The following is a 24,849-nucleotide window of genomic DNA, read 5'->3' as shown; positions in this document are numbered from 1 at the left end:
CGTACACAGTTACATAGTTTTATGTCCTGCTCTTTGCATTTAAAATTGTACCCTGAGGATTTTTCTATGCTATTTAAATTATTTGAAAATATGTTAATTGCTACATATTTATCATCTGGATATTCCAGTATTCATTTCACCAAGTCTACTGTTGGTGGCACAAATGGTTAAGTGCTCAGATACTAACCAAAATGTTGACAGTTTGAATCCACCCAGCAGCACTGTGGAAGAAAGCCCTGGTAATCTACTTCCAAAAGATCTCAACCATTTAAAACCCTAGGGAGTTCTATGCTGAAACACATGGAGTCACCATGAGTTGGAATCTATTTGACAGCAACTGGTTTGGTTTGGTTTTTTGGTATTGGTAGACTTTCAGATTGTTTCTATTTCTTCATGAGTATAAAAATATAACAATAAAGATCTTTATCCGTGAATCTTTAACCAAATATCTCTTTCCTTAGGATACATTCCCAGAAGGTGAATGACTGTGTCCAAAGGTGTGGGTGTTTTTCACCCACCACTGTGTTGTGGGAGATAGTCAATGCCATGTCTTTGCTGTCTCTGGATAGCTCATGTGGCTTTTGACAAATCTCTATTCTCCCTGGGCTTCTAATTTTGTGTGTCATGGACTTTCTCCCATCACCCCCGCAGGGCCCTCTCCTGTCACTGGAGCCCAGCTTCCCTGTCCCTGTGGCTTTCACTCTGGAAGTTACTATCAGTTCCTCCCCTTCGATGGGACACAGCTCATGGGGGCTTATGCGGACACCTTAGATACAGCCCTTCTCGCCTTTTAGAACTTTGTCAGAAGCCTCTGTCTGTGCTTTTTCCAAGACTCTCACTAGGCTGGCTTCCCTCTCCATGTCCTGTAACCCTCTCTGACCTCATCTTCCCCCTCTGCCAAATGGGAATCACTACACCTGCTGTAATAATGTCCTGGGGCTGCCATAACAAAGTACCACAAACTGGGTGGTTTACAAGAACAAAATGTATTGTCTCAGTTCTGGAGGTGGAGTCCAAATTCAGGTTCCTGGCAGGGCCATGATCTCTCTGAAGGCTCAAGGTAGAATATCCTTTCTTATCTCTCCAGGCTTCTGGTGGCCCCAGGCATTCCTTGGCTTGCAGCTGCAGCATAACTCCATGGTCACATGGCTGTCTTCCCCTGCCCATCTCTCTGTGTCTGTTATCTTTTACAAGAATGCCATTCAGATTGAATTAGGACATACCTACTCCAGTATGGCCTCATGTTCACTGAAAACATCTTTAATGACCCTATTTCCAAACAAGGTCACGTTTGTAAGTACATTAGGACTTCAACCTGAATTTTTGGAGACACCACAACTCAATGCATAACACCTGCCTTACATGGATAGAGCATTTCAGACATTCATTCCATCAGCAAACGCTGACCTGGTGTCAGGTGCTCTTTTAGGTTCTGGGAAAACAGAGATGAAGGCACCTGGCCTTCAAGTGGGGCAAGAAGGTGAGGGAGTAGGGAGGAAAGAGGCACAAGGAAAGATCCACCCATGTTCAGTATTCTTGTGTTCAGAAGCTGGACGTCCAGGAATGACAATGGGCTATTACAAAGTGGTAGTTTCATCTATATCTACTTTTCAAAAAGTCAATATCTCAAGAACCAGAAGAGACTTTTGGATAATCCTAGCTTTGCCACTTATTCAGTCTGTATGCTGAGCAAATAATCTGAGAAGCTGGACTATATGAAGAAGAACGTGGCATCAGGATTGGAGGAAGACTCATTAACAACCTAAAATATGCAGATGACACAACTTTGCTTGTTGAAAGTGAAGACAACTTGAAGCACTTAGCTGATGAAGGTCAAAGACCACAGCCTTCAGTATGGATTACACCTGAATATGAAGAAAATGGAAATCTTCACAACGGGACCGATAAACAATATCACGATAAACGGAGAAGAAACAGAAGTTGTCAAGGATTTCATTCTACTTGAATCAACAATTAACACCCATGGAAGCAGTAGTCAAGAAATCAAATGAGGTATTGCATTGGGCAAATCTGCTGCAAAAGGTCTCTTTAAAGTGTTAAAAAGCAAAGATATCACCTTGATGACTAAGGTGCGCCTGACACAAGTCATGGTGTTTTCAGTCGCCTCATATGCGTGTGAAAGCTGAACAATGAAAAAGGAAGATCAGAGGAGAATTGGCACATTTGAATTATGGTGTTGGTGAAGAATGTTGAATATACCATAGACTACCAGAAGAACAAACAAATACATCTTGAAGGAAGTATAAACAGAATGATCCTTAGAAGTGATGATGGCAAGATTTGGTCTTGTTTACTAAGGACATATCATCAGGAAAGAGCAATCACCAGAAAAGGACATCATGTTTGGTAAAGCAGAAGGTCAGTGAAAATGGGGAAGACCCTCCATGAGATGAACTGACGTGGTGGCTGCAACAGTGGGCTCAAACATACCAATGATTTTGAGGATGGTACAGAACCAGGCAGTATTTCCTTGTTACACATAAAGTCACTATGAGTTGGAACCAACTCCACAGCTACTAACAATAGCTTTGCCACTTACTAGCCATGTGAACTTGAACAAGTTTCCAAAATCTCTGTGTCTCAGCTTCTTCATCTGTAAAACGGGCGAATAATAGAACTTATTTTATGAAGTTGTTTTGAGGATTAAATGAGTTGATGCATGAAAGGTGAGAAGTACAGTGCTTGGCACATAGTAGGTGCTTGATCAATGAATATCAGCTATTATTTTCCAGACTAACACCTTTGAACTATGGTCTTCGTGAAGAATATTGAATATACCATAGACTGCCAGAAGAACAAGTCTGTCTTGGAAGAAGTACAGCCAGGGTGCTCTTAGAAGCAAGGATGGCAAGACGTTGTCTCTCGTACTTTGGACATGTTATCAGAAGGGATCAGTCCCTGGAGAAGAATATCATGCTTGGTACAGTGGAGAGTCAGCGAAAAAGAGGGAGACCCTCAGCGAGATGGATTGACACAGTGGCTGCAACAATGGGCTCAAGCATGGCAAGGATTGTGAGGATGGCATAGGACCGTTCAGTGTTTTCTTCTGTTGTACGTGGGGTCACTGTGAGTGGGAACTGACATGACAGCACCTGACAACAACAACAACCTCATTGTTATCAGAAGAGTGAAAAAATAAGACACAAAAGGATTGACTGACTTGTTCAAGGTCACATGACCAACTTAAATTCACATAAACAGCTGTAGGCAGAAGCTTGAGCCAGCCCCTAAGGCCTGGATATCTGGTCCACCCTGGTTGAGCAGGAATAACACACCTTCTGCCCTTTATTGGAAGCCTCTGTTGTTCTATTTCAGGCACTTTGCCTTCCTTGTCTCTTATCTCAGCTACCCGCCTGAAAAAAAAAAAAATGTTGCCATCGAGTGGATTCTGACTCATAGTGACCCTACAGGACAGAGTAGAACTGTCCCATAGGGTTTCCAAGGAGCAGCGGGTGGATTCAAACTGCCAATCTTTTGTTTTGTAGCCATAGCTGTTAACCACTGTGCCACCACCTAAGGCAGGATTATTTTTCCCATTTTCCAGATGAGGAAACTGAGGCTTGGAGAAGCTAGGTCACCTGTTCTGGATTGCAATGAAGCCGAAGTAGCAAAGCTAGGACTTGAGTCTGGGTCTGCCCGTTTTCAGGCCCATGGACCTGTAGACTCCACCTGTGCTGTGTTCTGTTGGGTCACGTGTCCGAGAGGCCAAGAGGAGAGGCTTCCTCTGTCAGTGGCAGCAGCGGAAAAGCCTTTTTTGATAGCAGAGCTCAGATGCGTTTTAAGACATGCAGCTGTCAGCCAGGCATGTTTTCCTCCCAAGACTTTTGCACTAGCGATCTCTAGCTCCCTCAACTTTTGTGCCTAGTGGACTGGGAGGGCCACAGCTCCAGGCAGCACCACCTGGCCAGGGTCGTCCAGGTGCTCAGCTGGCCTGCAGGGCTGTGCCCTTCCAGTGGGTGGCTGACACTCACCCCTCGGTGCCTGCTCCACCAAGCACAACAGTAGCCGACCCTAAGCTCGAGAGAACCAAAATCAAACCAGTTGCCATTGAGTCAGTTCTGACTCATGGCGACCCCATGTGTGGCAGAGTAGAACTATACTCCATAGGGTTTTCAATGGCTGATTTTTTGGAAGTAGATTGCCAGGACTTTCTTCTGATGTACCTCTGGGTGGACTCGAACCTCCAACCTTTTGTTTAGCAGCAGAGTGTGTTAACTGTTTGCACCACCCAGCAATTCCCCATTTGCCCAGATGGCGTCTCATCACTGCCCTGTTAGAGCAGGGCATGAGAAGAGAGCAAAAAGGAATGGGCTTCTGGGTTCCCTGCAGCAAGACTCCTTTAGCGAGAGGCTCTGGGCCTTTGGGACCCACAGTTTGAAGCTGGAGACACAGGAGGAGTGACTGCTCCGGCTCCATGGCCCTTGCAGTCCCTTAGTCCAAGCCCGACCACTCACTGACCTGGGCTTTCCAGCCCCCAAGCCTTTGCTCTCTCTGCTTCTTCTCCCTGCCAAGCTCCTTCGCATGCATCTCTGCCTCCTATTGCCTCCTCCAGGAAGCCTTTCATGATTGCCCAATTGAGAGAAGCTGTGGATTTTGACTTAGACACCCTGAGCCACTTCCTGGCTCTCTCACTTACTGGCTGTGTGATGTCCGCTGAGTTACTTCACCTCTCTGATCCTCAGTGTACCCCTTCTGTGAAATGGGGTAAGAAAGGAGGAACAGGCACCTGACATAAACTAGATAGCTAGTATGTGTTTTGTCTCTTATTCAACCCACCCACCCTCCAGTCACGCTTCAAGGAAGATGTGTTGTTGTCAGTTGCTGTGGAGTCAGCTCCAACTCATGGCAACCCCATGTGAAACAGAACAAAATGCTCCCTGGTCCTGTGCCAGCTTCACAATCACTGATATGCTTAAGTCCATTGTTGTGGCCACTGTGTATTTTGAGTGCCTTCCAACCTAGGGGACTCATCTTCCATCACTGAATCGGACAATATTCTGTTGTGATCCGTAGGGTTTTTGTTGGTTGATTTTCAGAAGTAGATCACTGGGTCTTTCTTCCTAGTCTGTCTTAATCTGAAAGCTCCACTGAAACCTATCTGCCATGGGTGACCCTGCTGGTATTTTAAATACTGGTGGCACAGCTTCCAGCATGACAGCAACAGGCAAGCCACCACAGTACAGCAAACTGACAGACGGGTGGTGGGATAGGAAGGTAAGGGCATTTATTTCACAGAGGAAGGCAAGGGGGCTCTGGGAAGTAAAGTCAAATGCCAGAGTTCACACAGCTGGAAAGTGGTAGACCCAGGATATAAACACACATCTGCCTGTCTCTGAAACCTGGCTACAATCACTATTTTTCAGGGTTATTGGTGTTTGAAGGAGCTCAATGAATAGCCCTCTCCTTGCCCAGCTGAGAGGTAGACACAAGGTCAGCCAGACGGATATCAGTGTCAGTTCTACTAGGAGCTGAATTGGAGGGCATAGCCTCAGGGTCTGCAGACAAGGGGGCTTCCTCGTATCACACCCCAGAATGATGCTGACCCACCCAGGCACAGCAAAGTGGAAAATGACAGACCTTTCTCTTCCTCTCCCACCCTGGCTTTCCCTGCCCTGGGAGTCTGCCCGATAAAATCTACAGCATGGAGGCTTAGAAGAATGGAGAACACTGGCCTTCTGTGGGCAGGCTGGCTCTGATGACGTGGAGGGAGGAGGAGGGTTGCTGCGAGGCCATGTGCAGTTCCTTCTTCCAAACTCCCTATCAGATACGTCCCCTCCCCTAACAAGGAAGATTAAGAGAAAATGTCAATATACTGACACACAGGTGTTAGTTGCGTTGAGTCGGCTCCCAACTCACGGCGACCTTCTGTATAACAGAACAAAATGTTGCCCAGTCCTGTGCCGCCTTCGTGATCATTAGTATACTGGAGTCCATTGCTGTGGCTGTTGCGTCAGTCCACCTAATGGAAGGTTTCTGTCATCTTTGCTAACCACACACTTTACCAACCATGATGTCTTTTTCTAGCAATTGGTCTTTCCTGATGACGTGTCCAAAGTAAGAGAGCCGAAGTCTCACCGTCCTCATCTCTAAGGAGCTTCTAAGGTTGACACGTGGGAGGTGCTCAAACGTTACTTTCTTCTCCCTCTCTTTCTTTCTCGTCAATATCATTGTTTCTCTGACTGTAGCTGTGGAGAAAGTGGCTGAGCTGACTCAAGGTCAAAGCAAGCCTTGAACCATGACCCGTTGTCAATTACCAGAGCCACGTTCCCCTCTGCTTGCTCCCACAAGTGGAATAACTCTCTCTCTCTGACCTTGATCTAGGGCTTGGTCATTGAGCGCCTGGGACGGAGACCCCTTCTCATTGGTGGCTTCGGGCTGATGGCCCTCTTCTTTGGGATCCTCACCATCACACTGACACTGCAGGTAAGGGAATGTCCTGTCACACCTGGATGGAAGTCAGCAGGCAGCTGGCTTCCCTTCAGCTTGCCTTCAGCTTGGGGGGCTCCTACTGTCTACAGACCCTTCTTTGATATGGTTTTTCCAAGGGCATCTCAGCTCTGGGTCCGCTGGTGCCGTCAGGGAAGAGGGTTTGAGGAATGAGTCCTTGGACTGGGAGACAAGAAATTTGCATTCTGGTCCTGTCATTGCCACTAATGAGCAGATGCCCCTCACAGCCTCAGTTTACCCATCGATGGAAAGCAGAGATTGCACTAGGTGACCCCTAAGATGTCCTTTCCAGATCGCACATCCCAGCCCAGGGTGGAGAGGGCTTGGGAGGCAGCCATGGGCCTGGCACTGCCCTGTTAGGCATTTTCATGATGATCGTGACACCTTTGCCTGGGTTCGAATCCTGGCCTTCCCATGTGCTCGCTATGAAACTTTTGGCAATTCACTCAACCTCTCTGCTCCTCAGGGCCCCATCTCTAAATCGGGCACAGGCATCCTGTATCCAGAGGTGGTGAGAGGATGAAATGATAAAATGCACTCACAGCCTTTGTAACAGTCCCTGCAAATATAGCAAGCGCTTAGTGAATACACGTGTATGTGTGTGGGTGGGTGCAGGAGGGTAATTAATCCTTACCAACCGAAAACCAAACTCGTTGCCGTCAAGTAGATTCCGACTCGTAGCAACCCTGTAGGACAGAGTAGAACTGCCCCATAGGGTTTCCAAGGAGCAGCTGGTGGATTTGAACCGCTGACCTTTTGGTTAACAGTCGAGCTCTTAATTACCACACCAGCAGGGCTCCAGTTAATCCTCAGGAAATTGGTATTTTTTCCTTCTGTGAAGATGAGGAAACTGAGGCATAACTAGAAATGAACAAGCTGCCCAAGTTTGACAGCTAGTAAGTGGCAAAGCTGGAATTAGACCCCAGGATCCCAGGACTCCAGGCCCGAGGTCTTTCCCTCATTCCCCTGTGCACTGCTCGGGACAACTTGTGTTCGTTGAGTATCTATTCGGAGCCTCAGTCTCACCCCGGCATTGAGGGAAGCATGAGGCAAGTTCCCACCAGTCAATAAATCTCTGCATTTTTCAAAAATGAATCTCTGAATGGAAAGTTGTGCTTTTCGAGTGTCTGCCAAATGCCCTAATCCCCCAAATGTTTCCAGAAGAAGGTGACATTATCGTGGAGGTGTCTGACAAACAAGAGCTACCTATCAAAGAGGAGGTGTTCTGGGCACGCTGACCAGGTATAAGGTGAAAACATTCCCCTCATGGGGAATGTGCCAGCAGAGACTTTTTCTTCCCAAGACCCAGACTCGAGGTCCACCCGGGCAGGGCTGGCATCACAGGCTCCTTGGGCTGACCGAGCTGGGTTCTTGAAGCTTCCAGGGAACCTGGTGGGTAATACTTCAGGGCATTGTCTTTCTGCAGCTGGGGTCAGATGTTCGAAAGGGCTGCCTGGTACACATGAGCCCCATGTGAAAAAAAGAAAAACAACAGTTGCCGTCAAGTCAATTCTGACTCTTGGCAACCCCATGTGTCAGAGAAGAACTGCTCCATAGGGTTTTCATGGCTGTGACGTTTTGGAAGCAGATTGCCGGGACTTTCTTCCAAGGTGCCTCTGAGTGGGCTTGAACCTCCAACCTTTCCATTAGTAGTCGAGTACTTAACCATTTGCACCACTCAAGGACTCTGTCTCTGCCTCAGTTAACAAGGTTACAGGGCCCTTACCACCTGGTCCAGCCTCATCTCCCACAGCACCCCACAGCCCACCCCTAGCCCCACTCCCTGTCAGCTCCCTACGGGACCTGGCCATGTCCTCCTTTGCCTTTTTCTCCTTTGCTTGGCCAGCTTCTCTTTGCATCCTAGGCTTAGTAAGCCTGAGATACCTCTTGGATACCTCTTCCTCCAGGAAACCTCCCTTGTCCCCAAGTCTGGGGGAGGTACCCTCCTCTGTGTTCCCATGGACACCAGTGGTGACCCTGTGATGTCACCCATTGCAGACCATTGGCATTCTCGGTTGCCTTTTCTCTCTCCTAACAGACAGTGAGTTCTGGTGGGCAAGGGTCTCACCTGTATCATCTCTGTATTCTGCCCTCTCAGCCCAGTGCTGGCCCTCAGGGGGAACTCAGAACAGTCTGCTAAATGAATGAAAGTCTTAGTGCAGAAGTGAGCCCTACAGTGCACAAGAGCCTGTGAAGCTCCCCTCAGTCCCAGATCCTCCTGCAGCAAGATCTGCTCAACTTAGGCACGGAAGGGTGGAGGAGAAAGGCTCCTCAGTTCTACTCTCCCCCTCTGTTCCGCGCACACTCTACTCTGAGCTCTCGGCAACTCCCCCATGCACCGAGCTCTCTCTCCTGTCTCTATGCCCTTGCCAGGGCTGAGCTTCTCTCTGGATCTCCTTTCCCTTCCTTCCCCGCTTGGCTGATGCCAGCTCAGTCGGGTGAGAGCAGACTCCCCCAGAGAGCCTTCCCTGGCTCTCTCTAGACTGAGTTAGATGCCCTCCTGGGGTACCCCTGGTATCCCCACACATGCCCACCCTATCAAAGCACTGGGGACGCCAAGTGCTAATTATCAATGATGAAGTCTGCTATTTCCTAAACCTCCTTCTGCACTGAGCATCAAGCCACCCACCCTCCTGCCAGACAAGTGGCTTGTTATTGTTGTTAGGTGCTGTCGAGTCAGCCCTGACTCATGGTGACCCCATGCAGAAAAGGAAATATGCTGCCCGGGCCTTGCCATCCCCCTGATCGGTTGCAGATCGAACCGTTGTGGTCCATAGGGTTTTCACTGGCTGATTTTCAGAAGCAGACCACCAGGCTTTCTTCGTAGTCCATTTTAGTCTGGAAGCTCCACTAAAACCTGTCCAGCATCATAGCAACACTCAAGCCTCCACTGACAGACGGGTGGTGGCTGTGCATGAGATGCATTGGTCCGGGAATTGAACCCAGGTCTCCCGCATAGAAGGTGGCAGTCCTACCACTGAACCACCAATGTCCCCCTAGACAAGTGGCAGCCCCTCCAGAAATATTTATTGAAGTGAATTAACTTAGCTCATACCTTGTCAGAAGGGCGGGGGTAGAAATATGGGGGCTTTGCATAGTAATAGTGATAGCTAAGAGAAATTTTTTTAAATAAAATAATGCCTATAAAAACTTCTCACATTGCCTGCTGCAGAGTAATCCCTCAGTCAATATGAGCTATTCATTTATTTACCACCTGCTGTATGCAGGGGACTATACTAAACTTTTTGAGGTATCATCACATTTAATCCTCACATCTGTAATGCATCCCGACTCATAGTGATCCTATAGGACAGAGTAGAACTGTTCCATAGGGCTTCCAGGGTTTGCAAGCAGATGGAATGACTTAGCGGAAATCATTATCCCCATTTTATGGAGGCGGAATCTGGGGCTCAGAGGTGTAAAGTGACCTGTCCAAGGTCACACAGATGGATGGAGTTGGAGCTGGGGTGAGAGCCCAGGCCCTGTAGATGAACCTCTGCTTCCTCACCTGCTCACCTTGCTGTTGTCTCGCAGGACCACGCCTCCTGGATCCCTTACCTGAGCATCATGTGCATCCTGGCCATCATTGCCTCCTTCTGCATCGGGCCAGGTAAGGCATCTCCCTTTCCTCACCACTGGCCCAGGGACTCACAGGACCGCCCAGTGAAAGAATTATTATTGTGTAGATAGGGAGCCTGGGGGCTAGGGAGGGCCAAGGCCTGAGTGGGGACGGAGTTTCCATCTTCCCTTTGGTCCCATTTAAATGCAGTTGACTCTCTGCCTTCGTTTCCAGCCCTCAGATGGTAGGTGATGTGAGTAGATGATATTTAACAATACAATAGTGATGATAACCATGAACACTTGTGAGCCTATAAGCCCGCTATTGTAGTAGTTTGTGATAAATCAAAGACCAAGTTATACTCTGTCCCTCTGAAAAGTGACAGTTGCCACCAAGTCATCTCTGACTCATGGTGACCCCATGTGTGCACAGTGGAACTGCTCCATAGGGTTTTCAAGGCTGTGACCTTTCAGAGGCAGATCGCCAGGCCTTTCTTCTGAGGCATCTCTGGGTGGGTTTGAACTGCCAACCTTCTGGTTAGTAGTCAAGAGCTTAACTGTTTGTGCCACCCAGGGACCCCTAATAATAATCGTAACATCTAAGATTTACTGAGCACTGATTATTTGCCATACTAGGCTAAGGCTCATGAGAGGGGAGGTGACTTGCCTGGGGTCACAGAGAGAGTGGGTAGTGGAGCCGCCCATGCCCCTAAACCACCATGTTACATGGTACCTCTGTATATTTAGAGCCTGGAATACTCTGAGCCCCAGCCTAGGTGTTGTTCTCCACCCAAGACTCACCTCTAGCCCAGGTTCTGCCATTTCCTAGCTGTGTGTCTGTGGGAAAGTCCGCTCCTCTTTTGGACCTCAGTTTATCCTTCTATAAAATGTTGAGGGTGAAATGTGACTGAAGGCACTGACGTTTCCTGGCTCCATGTCTGTGTCCAGCAGGGTCTCCCCATCAGAAGCCAAGGTGTGTGGGGCTCAGAGGTGGGTGCAGGGTGCATGACCTCGCATGGAGTGTAGGTGTCTCCTTGAGATGTTGCTTGCTGTTCTTCTTAGTTTTGGTTTCATGTTGATGAAAACCACACTAAGTTTCTATATCAGAATAAACAGAACCAAACTACTGATTCTTCCTCTGCATTGCTGATTTTCATGGGCCACTATGTTCCACATTCTGTCATATCTGTGATGAATGAAAAACCTTTTTCCCATCTGGGATATCAGGATGTTATATTGAGATGCTGGGGGCGGGGGATGTAGTGATATGGGCAAGGGCCTATAGGCGCATGCACATGCGCACACATGCACCAGGCTGTGATTCTGGTAGAACAGCTGGAGGAAGAAGAATGCCCCTTCCTGGAATAACAAATTAACAGGAGGATGAGCCAGGAGAGCATATTTGCTGCTGACAGTAGAGTCAAGGAACCAAAAGATGTTGAGCTCTATAGGCCTCTGCTTTGCCAGCTCTAGGGGCAACATTCGCATTGCATCCATGTGATCTATGTGCCTGGAGGTATGCAGCCCGTGGCCCTGTGCTAGGTTTGGGAAACCATAGTGGATTGAAATTTGTCCTCCAAAAAGATATGTGCAAGTCCTAAGGCAGTACTGGTGAACGTGACCTTATTTGGAAATAAGATCTTTGCAGATGTAATTAAGCTAAGGATCTTGAGATGAGGTCATCCTGGATTTAGGGTGGGTCCTAAATCCAATGACTGGTGTCTATACGAAAAACGAAAACTACCAGGTGACCAAGAAATCCCAATCTTAGGTCTAGGTTTAGCATACGGGGTCTCTTTAAAAGGCATGCATGATATACTTACATAAAGGATGTTATTTTATTCATGAAATGTCTCCACTTTATACTTGAATAATTACATAGCTGACACTAACATTTCTCAGAGGGCTATCCCCATAACTATAAATTACAAGTTAGCCATACAAAAACAAAACCAAACCCATTGCCATCAAGTCGATTCCAATTCATAGCAACCCAGAGTAGAACTGCCCCATAGTGTTTTCTAAGCTGCAATTTTTAATGGAGAAGATCTCCAAGTCTTTTCTCCCATGGAGCCTCTGGGTGGGTTTAAACCACCAACTTTTCAGTTAGCAGCCAAGTGCTTAATCATTACAGCACCAAAAAAAAAAAAACCAAACCCATTGCCATTGAGTCGATTCCAACTCATTGCAACCCTATAGGGCAGGGTAGAACTGCCCCATAGAGTTTCCAAGGGTGTGATCCTTATGGAAGCAGACTGCCACATCTTTCTCCTGCAGAGCAGCTGGTGGGTTTGAACCACCAACCCCTCGGTTAGCAGCTGAATGCTTTAACCACTGCGCCAGGAGGGCTCCTAAATTGACCAGAAGCGATGTAAACAGACCAGGTATAGCCTACTAATAGCATTCCATACATCTGGGCTCTCTCTTGTCTTTCTGGTAGTAAATACCATCATGAGATTAAACTAGCATGTTTCAAGGAGAGGCACCTGGCCATTTCTTTCTTTCTTTCTTTTTTTCTCACTGCCTGCTAACCCTTTCTTTCCCAAACTAATCTTATTCCCATTTTACAGATGAGAAACCAAAGAACAGACTGGTTAAGTAATGCAACCAAAGTCACACAGCAAAGAGGCAAATGCTAAACCTGTATCTAGCCCATCCGTGTTTTAGGACCTGTGACCTTAGCTCTTAAACACACAAGTGGTTGATGCTCATTAGCTGTTGGCTAAATTGAATGGAATTAGGCCTATTTGCCCTGGGTGGTGCAAATGGTTAAGTAGTCCATGACTGACCGAAAGGTTGGTGGTTCAAACCCACCCAGAGGCACCTCCGAGGACAGGCCTGGTGATCTGCTTCCGAAAGGCCACAGCCTTGGAAACCCTATGGAGCACAGTTTTGCTCTGCACACATGGGGTTGCCGTAAGTCAGAATTGACTCAATGGCAACTAACAATAACAACAGGCCAGAAGTTGATTTGCAAGGTTAAAAATTATTCAGAGGAGGCATGACCTGGACCTATACATAAAATTTGGGATAAGAGGAGGAAGTTTTATTTTTCTTTTCCCAGGATGGAGTTAATCTTGATCAGCATCCATCAGCCCTGTTTGTGTCTACATAGAAAGAAAGAATTTTGTCACTTGTATCTAGTTGTCAGATCCTCTGGCTGGAGGTGAATTAAAAGCACTTTGATTTTCATGGTTTGAGCATTTCGGCTTCAGCTATCAGGACATAAGTGAGGTTCTTTCGTCTTTGTCTCTTAGACTCACGGACACCTAAATCATAGTACTTAGTGTCGAAGCGAAGACTGTGCTGACACCTGCAGAGCTTCACGGTGAATTGAGGCAGAGCAATTTCAGAGCTGGCGGGGACCTCAGAGATCATTTGGCAGATGACAAAACATTCCACTGGGCTGGAATGAATTCGGCTGAAAGCATCCTGAGGTTGGAAAAGAACAGAAAGTTTTCCTAATCTAGTCACTCACTGGAAACTGAAATCCTATCTGTGATTTCCCTGCCAAGAAGTATTCCAGCTCTGGTTTGGTTGCTTCCACTGACGGGGAACTCATTACCTTATGAAACTTTCAATTCTGTGCTGCACAGGCTAGCAAACTACGGCCCATGAGCCAAATCTCGTCATGACCTATTTTTGTGCAGCCCAGGAGCTAAGAATGATTTTTACACTTTTTAAAGGTTATAAAAAACAAAAAATGAAGAAGAATGTGTGACAAAGACCATATGTGGCCTACAAAGACTAAAATGTTTACTATCTGGCCTTTTACCAAGAGGGCCAGGGTTTGTCAGCCCTGCTAGAGTCCCTCAGCTCTAGCAGTGGAAGATTTTCGAGAATAAACTGGGTGGGTCAGATGTGTGGTGTGAAGAACGAACATGAGAGGCAGTTGGGAATGGGGGGCACACCAGAAGCAGTGACATCAGCCAGGGGGTGCAGGAAATGAGGACCCGTACAAGGGCGGTTAGCCTGGGGAGGGCTATCTCCCTCGTCCCCCTCCCAAAAGGAGGCCCGTGGTCACCATCTCTGTGATAGGTGCAGTTACTAAGGGGAGGTCCACATTTCCCAGTGTGACTGCAGAGCTCCTCTGGCCACCTTTATCTGTAGCGGCTGCTCTCCTAGGCAGAACAATAACCAAAACACCAAACCAGTTGCCATCGAGGTGATTCCTACTCATGGCAATCCAATGTGTGCAGAGTAGAACTGCTCCATAGGGTTTTCAAGGCTGTGACCTTTCAGAAGAAGATTGCCAGGCCTTTCTTTTGAGGTGTCTCTGGGTGGACTCGAACCGCCAACCTTTCGGTTAGCAGCCAAATGCTTAACCATTTGTGCTACCCAGGGGCCACCAGAGAGAACAGTAAACGTTGATATGGTATCACAGTGGAAGGTTTGGCCTCTTCACTGCCCCTAACTCACATCCCCCACCACCCTCCCACCCCATCCACACTCCCACCCCCTCACCCCCCCGCCACCGCCTTTACACGGATAAGCCAAGTTGGACTCATCCACAAACCTGAAGATGTTTGCTGACTCAAACCACAAAGCTTTGCCATTTGGGCTTTTTCCAAGTCTTCACCTACTTGCTTTGATATTGATTCTCCCCCAGTGTTTGAACCCTGTTATGGATTGAAGTGTATCCCCCCCAAAATATGTGTTGGACTCCTGACCCCTATACCTGTGGATCTAATCTTATTTGAAAAATAGGGTTTCCTTTGTTGTGTTAATGAAGTCCAACAGCATAGGGTGTGTCCTAAACCTAATCACTTCTGAGTGATATAAGAGCAGCCTAGGTACAGTGACAAGCAAGCACAAACTGGAGAAGACAGACCCCACGTGAAGATCTCCAAGGAACTGAGGAAGGCTGGAGCTACAGAAGCTGAAAGAGATAAGGATCTCCCCCACAGTGGACAAAGAGAGAGGCTTTCCCTATAGCTGGTACCCTGAATTCAAATTTCTAGCCTACTAAACTGTGAGAAAATAAATTTCTGTTGTTTAAAGCCACCCACTTGTGGTATTTCTGTTACAGCAGCACTAAGAAGCTAATACATACCCTCTGCTTTCTTGTGATTACTGAGCAGGGAAGGTTTCCAGGACTTGGGGTGCCAACCCCCCATCACATCTGGAGGACTTCCCAATGGGAAGGCCATCTGCCCTTGTTAAGCCCAGATCCTCTGTCAGCCCCAGCCCTCTGCTTTCCAAACTTCCACGTTCACCCAGCAGCTGGGGCTCGCAGCCAGTGACTGCTTGGAGCCACAGGACTGGTCAGGGATGCAGCCGGGTCTGTGGGTTTTGAAGCATCACTTAAACTCGCGTTGACAGTTGTTCAGCTTAAGACCCTGGGGACATTACCTGTCTAAGGGAGGCTGCCATTTGGATTGTGAAATCAACTCGTATCCTTCCAAGTGGGCAGAGAGGAGGAAACACCCTGGGAGGGGTGCACAGAGATAAACACTGAGACTCCTCATTTGAGGGTGCTGTTTGAGGTTGAAGAATAGGATTGTCCTCCCAGGAGAGGAGCCAAGAGTTTGCCTGAGGCAGCTTCTGTAGCAAGCAGATAAGTTAGAGGAGACTTGCCAGGGAGTTGGAATTATGTAAGAGGAAAAAAAACACAAGGAAGACGGCTTCCTGCTACAGATTCTATGTGTGTGCACAATCCCAAGGCAACAACAGAGAAGTGTAACAAATGAGGCACAATAAAAAGGCTTTGACTTTGAAGAAAACATCATCAACAAAGCCCGTCAATTCCATTTTGAAAAATCCTATTAAGTGCTGGCTATGTGATCAAAGACCACAGCCTTCAGTCTGGATTACTCCTCAACATAAAAAAAAAACAAAAATCCTCACAACTGGACCAATAAGCAACTTCATGATAAATGGAGGAAAAGATTGAAGTTGTCAAGGATTTCCTTTTACTTGGATCCACAATCAACACCCATGGAAGCAGCAGTCAAGAAATCAAAAGACACACTGCATTGGGCAAATCTGCTGCAAAAGACTTCTTTACGGTGTTGAAAAGCAAAGATGTCACCTTGAAGTCTAAGGTGGGCCTGACCCAAGTCATGGTGCTTTCAGTCGCTTCACATACATGCGAAAGCTGAATGATGAATAAAGAAGACAGAAGAATAATTGATGCCTTTGAATTGTAGTGTTGGTGAAGCATATTGAATATACCATGGCCTGCCAAAAGAACAAACAAGGTTGTCTTGGAGGAAGTATAGCGAGAGTACTCCTTAGGAGCAAGGATAGCGAGACTACGTCTCACATACTTTGGACATGTTATCAGGAGGGATCAGTCCCTGAAAAGGACATCATGCTTGGTAAAGTAGAGGGTCAACCAAAAAGAGGAAGACCCTGAACAAGATGGATTGACACAGTGGCTGCAACAATTGGCTCAAGCATAACAACGATTGTGAGGATGGCACAGGACGGGGCATTGTTTCGGTCTGTTGTACATAGGGTTGCTATGAGTTGGAACTGAGTCAATGGCACCTAACAACAACAAGAAATGCTTCTGCATCAGTCCTGGTAATGCTAGGGAGACGAGGAGGTCTGCAATGGGCTTACTAAGCACTCAGTGAATCCTACAGGTATTGGGCACACGGGTGTGTCAGGAGGGAGGGCAGGAAAGCCAGCTTCCAGCCCAACAGACAGTGGCTGTTTATATTATCTACTTATGAGCTGCTCATCAGGTGATTGCTGGGCAGGTTAAGACTCTAGATTATGCCATTTAGTAGGTACCAGGAGGGGCTGGTGTCTGGCTTGAGTTTCCACATCAGGGTAGTAAACAGAATTCTGAGGAAGAAGCCCTTGTTAGCTTGACATTTTAAAGTCAAGAGCTTCCCAGCCAGGCAGGAGTTGATCATTAACATGTCATCTGGCTTCTAATTACATCAACTGCCTCATCGTTTCAACAATGCTAATTTCCCGCTGGTTCCAGGAGAGTCGATGGAGCGAGCTAACACCATGGAAACAGCTGCCTGCTCAGCCCCAGTGGAGATGCATGGCCCACTCCTGGCAGTCCTGAGATAAAAACTAGCTGCTGTCAAGTCGACTCCAATTCAGGCGACCCCATGTGTGTCAGAGTGGAGTGGGCTCCAAAGGGTTTTCAGTGGCTGATTGTTTTGGAAGTAGATTGCCAGACCTTTCTCCCAAGGCACTTCTGGGTGGATTTGAACCAACAACCTTTTGGTTATTAGCCAAGAGCTTAACCATTTGTACCACCCACGAGCTCTATCATGAGATTCAAAAAAAAAACCTGTTGCTATCAAGTCAATTCTGACTCATGACAACTCCAAGTGTGTCAGAGTAGAACTAAGCTCCACAGTGTTTTCTGGGCTGTAATCTCTACAGAAGCAGATCACCGGGTCTTTCTTCTGTGGCATCACTGGGTAGATTCAAACCACCAACCTTTTGATTAGAAGCCAAGTACGTTAACCGTTTGTACCACTAAAGGACTCTATCCTGAGATTAAAAACAAAAACAAAAAACAAACCCATTGCCATCGAGTTGGTTCTGACTCATAGCAACTCTATATGATGGAGTAGAACTCCCCCATGGGTTTCCAAGGCTCTAAATCTTTACGGAAGCAGACTGCCACATCTTTCTCCCACAGAGCAACTGGTGGGTTCGAACCACCAACATTTTGGTTAGCAGCGGAGCATTTAACCACTGCACTACCAAGCTTCCTTATCCTGAGATTGGGGCTAGTCAAATGCCTAACTGTGTCCTCAGTGCAGTCTCTGGACATGGCCTGTCAGAAAGGAGTAGAGGGGCCCTCCAGTTGGGGAGACAGAGGGGCTCAGCTAAGTTACACCCGAAGAACAGATGGCTTGCACCAGCAGGTTTGGGCTGAGGGCTCAGAGGACACAGAGGAGGATGTGGTATTGTCTCAGGGAATCACACCCAAATCCATGAACGAGCTAATCTGTGCGCTATGCTTGAAAAGTGACTCTCACAGGTTGACAGAGGGAAGGGCACTCCTGGTGAAGGGAACAGCAGGGCCGAAGTTGTGGCCATGTGAGAGTACAAAGAGTATTCTGGGACCGGATGTAATTCAGTGTGGCTGAAACAGGAATCCCAGGGTGTCAGGTAGGGGAGACAGACAGACGTGTGAGCATGTACCTATGAACATCCTACACCAACTGATGGAATAGGATCAAAACGCAAAATATAAAATGTAAAATGCAATAAAAAACAACTGCTATGGAGTTGACCCCAACTCATGGTGACCCCATGTGTACAGAGTAGAACTGCTCCATGGGGTTTTCAGTGGCTGGTCTTTCCTAAGGAGATCCCAGGACTTTCTTCCGGGGCGCCTCTAGGTGAACTCGAACCTCCAACCTTTCGGTTGGCAGCTGAGCACATTAACCAGCTTATACCACCCAGGATGGGCAAAAACAAAATAAAATGCAAAAAGTTTAGCGTTTATCAGTGAGGGAGCTTACCCCTGCTGAGGATGACAATTCACCAGGTCTCAGGATTCTTCCGCTGGCCCCGGAGTCCGTTCAAGCAGTTGGTCATCAGCCCGTTCCTCTCCCAGGCTTCCAGACCGCTGTGCAAGGTGTTCTCCACCTCCCCACAGGGAACCTTCCCCAGCTCATAGAGGGTCCCAGGTGAATCCTCTCTTACCAGGCGTGGCTAAAGTGTGGCCCCCACCCCTCTTCTGTGGTGGGGCAGGGGGAGCGCTCACAGCTCTGCAACACACCCCCTCCCACCCCCCACAATCTCCTAAGCAGAAATACCTGTCATGGTGGAATGTTTATTGCTGTGAAGGGGACAGTGTAAAACAATGTAAGAGATTTGCATAGTGGATTGGAATGGGAAAGTGCTATGGCAACAATTCAAGCAGCGAAAGGTGAGAGGAAGAGCCTATGAGAAGGAACTGCAATTTAAAATAGGCTTTCCGGGGAAGGCTCCAGTGACAAGGTGACAATTGAGTTAAAATATGAACACAGTAAGGGCCTCACTGGCCCTCTATGTCACCAAACATAATGTCCTCAGCGATTAATCCCTCCTGGTGACATGTCTAAAGCAAACCAGTTAGGTAATGTTCTGTTGTGATCCATAATGTTTTCATTGGCTAATTTTTGGAAGTAGATCACCAGGTCTTTCTTCCTAGTCCTTCTTAGTCTGGAAGCTCTGCTGAAACCTGTGACACATGATAGCAACACTCAAGCCTCCACTGACGCATAGATGGTGTGTGTGCATTAGGTGCATTGACCAGGAATCAAACTAGGGTCCCCTACATGGAAGGTGAGAATTCTCCCAGTGATCCACTACATTGGAGAGCACAGCTCTAGAAAGAACAAGGAGGTGTGTGTGGCCAGAGTGTAATAAACAGGGTAGAAGTGAAGAAAGATTAACTCAGAGAAGGGATCAAACTACATCAGGCTTGTAGAGCATGATTAGCTTAGTCGTTAGATTCCAAGTGCAATGGGAAACCTTTAGAGGGTTTTAATCACAGGACTGACTTAATCTGATTTCTGCTTCAAATGATTGCTTTGGCTACTTGTGGATAAGAGACTGGAGATTAGAACATGTAATCATTATATAATTATGACTGGATTGGTGTTCCCCAGAATGTTCTCTACTGCAGAGAGCTGCTCTAAGGCCTTTCAGCAGCAACAGCAGCAATAAGCAAGTCTTGAGAGTTTCCAGTCGCTTTCACATCCATCATCCTACCAAATCAGCATGCCCATTTTACAGATTAGGAAACTGAGTGCTCTGAGAGTACGTAATTGGCCCCACATATCACAGATAGGACCCCACACGTCTGTCAGTTTGTCGTATTGTGGTGGCTTACGTGTTGCTGTGATGCTGGAAGCTATGCCACTAGTATTTCAAATACTAGCAGGGTCACCCATGGTGGACAGGTTTCAGTGGAGCTTCCAGACTAAGAAAGACTAGGAAGGACATGGTGGTCTACTTCTGAAAAAAACTGGCCAGTGAAAACCTTATGGATAGCAGCGGAACATTGCCTGGTATAGTGCCAGAAGATGAGCCCCTCAGGTTGGAAGGCACTCAAAATATGACTGGGGAAGAGCTGCCTCCTCAAAGTAGGGTTGACCTAAACGACATGGATGGAGTCAAGCTTCCGAGACCTTCATTTGCTGAGGTGGGCACAGCTCAAAATGAGAAGAAACAGCTGCAAACACCCATTAATAATCGGAAAACTGAAGGGTCAGCGAAAAAGAGGAAGACCCTCAACGAGATGGATTGACAAAGTGGCTGTAACAATGGGCTTAAACATAACGATTGTGAAGATGGCGCAGGATTAGGCAGTGTTTCGTTCTGTTGTACACAGGGCCACTATGTGTTGGAACCGACTCAACGGCACCTAACAACAAAAACAACGTCACAGATAGGGTCAGAGCAAGGATGAGGGCCCTTTCCTCTGTCCCCCAAGTCCCTCTCGCCCTGTGGAATGAGTGTGTGAGTCTGAAATCATTAGCTGGAGGCAGAGGGGTCCCAGGAGAGGCCATCTCTCATTTCTCTGCATGAAGTGCTTTCATCTGGGAGCCTTATGCTTTGAAATGCTCTGTTTGCTAAGATGGTAAACCATGGGCCCTAGGGCTAGATTCCTGCAAACTAGCCTTACTGTGGGGACCATGGGGTGTCTCATCAATCCAGTGGTGGGCAGATCTTAGAAGGCTGTCAAAGGTAGAGTCATCCCCAACTCACTCCCTTCCTTTGGGTTCTGGAAGGAGTAAGAAACTCGCTCCTGCCACATGGCACTGAAGCAAAGGCTCAGTGTGGGGTCAGATCCAAGCTACATCTCTATTTGTGACTTAGTCATCTAGTGCTGCTATAACAGAAATACCACAAGTGGATGGCTTCAAAAAGGAGAAATTTATTTCCTCACAATCTAGTAGGCTAGAAGTCCAAATTCAGGGCATCAGCTCCAGGGAAAGGCTTTCTGTGTTGGCTCTGGAGGACTGTCCTTGTCATCAGTCTTACCCTGGACTAGGAGCTTCTCTTCACAAGAACCTCGGGTCCAAAGGATGCACTCTGCTCCCAGCACTCGTTTCTTGGTGGTATGAGGTCCCCCAATCTCTGCTTGCTTCCCTTTCCTTTTATCTCATGTAAGATAAAAGGCAGTGCAGGCCACACTACAGGGAAACTTCCTTTACATTGGATCAGGGATGTGACCTTCGTAAGAGTTACAATCCCACCCTAATCCTCTTTAACCACATAGGCAGAGACTATGATTTATAACACACAGGAAAATCACAAAAAGGAGGACAACCACACAGTACTGGGAATCATGGCCTAACCAAGTTGGCACATATTTTTGGCGGACTCAGTTCAATCCATGACACCTCCCTAAGCTGCATTTCCTTATCTTCAAAATGAAACTAACAACATCCACCTCAAGGGTTGTTACGCTATAAGGAGTGTTTAGCAATGCATACATAAGGCCCCTGAGTGGCACAAGAGGTTTGCTCTTCACTACTAACCTAAAGATGGGTGGTTCAGACCCACCGAGCAGTTCCACAGAAGAAAAGGCCTAGCAATCTGCCCCTATAAAGATTACAGCCAAGAAAACCCTATGGAGCAGTTCTACTCTGTAACACATGGGGTCACCATGAGTAGGGAGCCAACTCGCTGGAGCTAATAACACTAACATACTCTGTACAGAAACTATTCTAGAAACTGAGGCAGAGATGGAACAAAACCAGACAAAATCCCTGCCCTGAAGGAACTGACATTCTGTTGGGAAAGGCTTACAATAAACAAATAAAAATATAAAACAATGTAGCAGTAACTGCTCTGAAGAAAAATCAAGCAAAATGAGAGCAAAGAGAATGGTAGAGGAGGCTCAGTCTCAGACAGGGTGGCCTGAGAAAGCCTCTGCAAGGAGGTGATAATTGAGCAGAGAGTTGAGAGGAGGGAGGGAGGGAGGAAGCCACGCAGATGTCTGATGATGAGCAATCCAGGCAGAGGGAAAAGCCTGTGCAAAGGCTCTGCATGTGATTCAGTGCTCAAGAGGGAAGCTCAGGGTGTAATTGAGGCTTCCAAGAGGCTCTCACCAGCCTCAGGCGTCAGGGGGTGCTTCCTCGGCAGTGACATTTGAGCCGGGACTTGGGGGATGATCAAGACTCAGACTTGGGCTCCATTGAACAACTGGACTGTGTCGTGAAAGAGTGAATTTCCAATCATTTGAGATGTACAAGGGACCTTGCTGTTGGGATTCCATGAAAAAAGACCAGGTTGGCCTGAGTCCAGCCAACACTGGAAAGAGTGTGGCCTGGGGCAGTGACTCCTAAAGGGGCACAATGAGTGAGCCTAGAGCCAGGTACAAATCTCAAGCACTGAATCATATGCAGGGCCTTTGCACAGGCTGTTCCCTCTGCCTGGACTGCTTATCTGTCCTGTCCCGGGAATGCAGGGTTTCTGCCCCTCTTATTCCTTCACTCATTCATTCAAATAGATCAGTCATTTATTCATTTCCAGATACTTTTGTTCATTTGTCCACACACTGATCCATCCATTGCCCCCACCTTCGCTCGACACCCCTCACCAAGCACCTTGTCTGGACCAGGTGTCTCCTCATCACTCATGGTCCCATGAGGGTGACAGGTACTGTCCCACAGTATGTAGGGGTGCACAGAGGAGGACCCCAGCAGCCCAGAATGCCAAGCAGAAACAGTGTCGTGCAGTGAATTTTAAAAAGTGTGTAGGGGTCCATTCCAGACCATGGTCTTTTCAGTCATGTCATATGCATGCAGAAGCTGGACAATGAAAAAGGAAGACAGAAGAAGAATTGATGTATTCAGACTGTGATGTTGGCAAAGAATATTGAATATACTGTGGACTGCCAAAACACAGAACAAATCAGTCTTAGAAGAAATACAACGAGCGTGTTCCTTAGAAGCAAGAATGGTGAGACTTCGGCTTGCTTACCTTGGACACGTTATCAGGAAAGACCAATCTCTAGAAAAGAACATCATGTTTAGTAAAGTATAGGGTCAGCAAAAACAAGGGAAACCCTCAGTGAGATGGATTGACACTTTACCCACAACAATGGACTCAGACATACCTACGATCATGAAGATGGCACAGGACCCAGCAGCGTTTTTTTATGTTATACATAAGATTGCCATGAGTCAGAGCCAACTCGATGGCAGCTAACAAGAGGAGTTTTTCAGGAAGCTGGGGGTGGGAGGAGAAGGAAGAGAAGGGAAGGCCGGTGGAAGAGACCACCAGGAGGGCCTCCAGGAGGCTGGAGAGAGAGCAAGTGCCCTTGGGCACTGCAGGCGGCCCACACTCACTGCCTCCTCTGTGGCCTGGCCCAGCATCTTTGCTCTTTCCTGGAAGGAGTACAAGTTCAGATGGTGGAAGAACCCCGGGCAGTCAAAATAGGCCTGCCAAACAGCTATCCATCAGTCAGCACTCTGTAAGAAGCTTTCTGCTCTTCCCACCCTCAGGAGCCCAGGGCTGAACAAGCCTAGAGGGGTCTTCAGGCTTCAGATCTGGAAACATTCATCTATGCGAAGGCCAGTTTGTTCCATCCACGACTGGTATGAAGGCACAGTTGGGGCTGCTGGGGCTGCAGAGAGCCTCCCAGACTCTCTGCTTTTATCTCAGCAGTCACATCTACAGCAGCAGCATGAGCTGGGGGCAGTGCAAGCATGAGGAAGACACCCGGAAAAGTCTCGCTTTTCTGCTGAGAGAAACTCCCGAGAGAAGTCAAAAAAGTCACCAAGCCTGATGAAGTTGCACCTGAACCAAGTATTTGAACTTGGCCCCTCATCAACTATTCCAGCATCCTTTGGGTCCCCATAATGACATAATGCCTTGGGTAAATCTGCTGTAAAAGATCCCTTTAAAGTTTTCAAAAGTAAAGATGTCACTCTGATGACTAAGGTGCTCCAGACCCAAGCTGTGGTCTTTACAATCGCGTCATATGCATGCAAAAGCTGGACAATAAGAAAGTAAGACCGAAGAAGTAAGACACGTTTGAATTGTAGTGTTGGGGAAGAGTATTGAATATACCTTGGACTGCCAGAAGACCATCAAATCGGCCTTGGAGGAAGTACAACCAGAATGTTCCTTAGAAGTGAGTATGGCAAGACTTCAGCTTGCTTACTCTGGACACATCATCAGGAAAGACCAATCTCTGGAAAAGGACATCACGTTTGGTAAAGTAAAGGGGTCAGTAAAAATGAAGGAGATGCTCAAAGAGATAGGTTGACACAATAGCCACAACAATGGACTCAAACATAACAAAATCATGAAGATGGTGTAGGACTGGACAACATTCTGCTATACATAACGTCTCCATGAGTTGGAGCCAACTCCATGACAACTAACAGCAACAACAAACATGGATTTCATCTTCTGTTCTCCCTCACTCAGCCCGATTAGCTAGCATGGTAGAAAGACCATGTGTCAAATCTCATCTCTGCCACATATTAGATGAAATATCCTTGGGAAGTCACTTCACCTTTTTGTGCCTCAGTTTCCTCCTTTGTAAATTGAGGATAACACCTACCCAGAAAGAGTCTTACGTGCGTTAGAATTAATTAATATAACTGCATAGGAGAGGTGGTGGGTGGTAAGCACCTAGTAGATATTATTTTGCTTAAGATATGCACCTGGACTCCATGGAAGCCCAGTAGAGCTGAGTTCAAATCCCATCTCTGCCCCTTCTTTACCAGGTGTGAGACCTTAGCTAAGATTTTTTACTTTGGACCTCAATTTCCTCATCGGGAAGGTGACTGTCTTAGTCATCTAGTGCTGCTCTAACAGAAATACCACAAGTGGATGGCTTTAACAAAGAGAAGTTTATTCTCTCACAGTCCAGTAGGCTACAAGTCC

At 47.2% G+C, this 24,849-nt stretch overlaps 1 protein-coding gene across 3 annotated transcripts in view; it reads left to right on the top strand.

Annotated features, from left to right (window-relative positions):
• Positions 1-24,849, top strand: part of SLC2A9 (solute carrier family 2 member 9) — a 274,750-nt gene that overhangs the window by 208,714 nt on the left and 41,187 nt on the right. For all 3 annotated transcript variants that reach the window (XM_023740225.1, XM_023740226.1, XM_023740227.1), the window contains 2 exons: positions 6,343-6,444; positions 10,003-10,078. In XM_023740225.1, the coding sequence (XP_023595993.1) occupies positions 6,343-6,444; positions 10,003-10,078 (178 nt within the window). The remainder of the gene's footprint in view (positions 1-6,342; positions 6,445-10,002; positions 10,079-24,849) is intronic.

This window comes from Trichechus manatus, unplaced genomic scaffold, assembly GCF_000243295.1.
Source record: "Trichechus manatus latirostris isolate Lorelei unplaced genomic scaffold, TriManLat1.0 scaffold00150, whole genome shotgun sequence".
Classification (NCBI taxonomy): domain Eukaryota; kingdom Metazoa; phylum Chordata; class Mammalia; order Sirenia; family Trichechidae; genus Trichechus; species Trichechus manatus.
The sequence above is the reverse complement of the archived record's forward strand: the minus strand, read 5'-3'. Positions and strand labels throughout refer to the sequence as shown.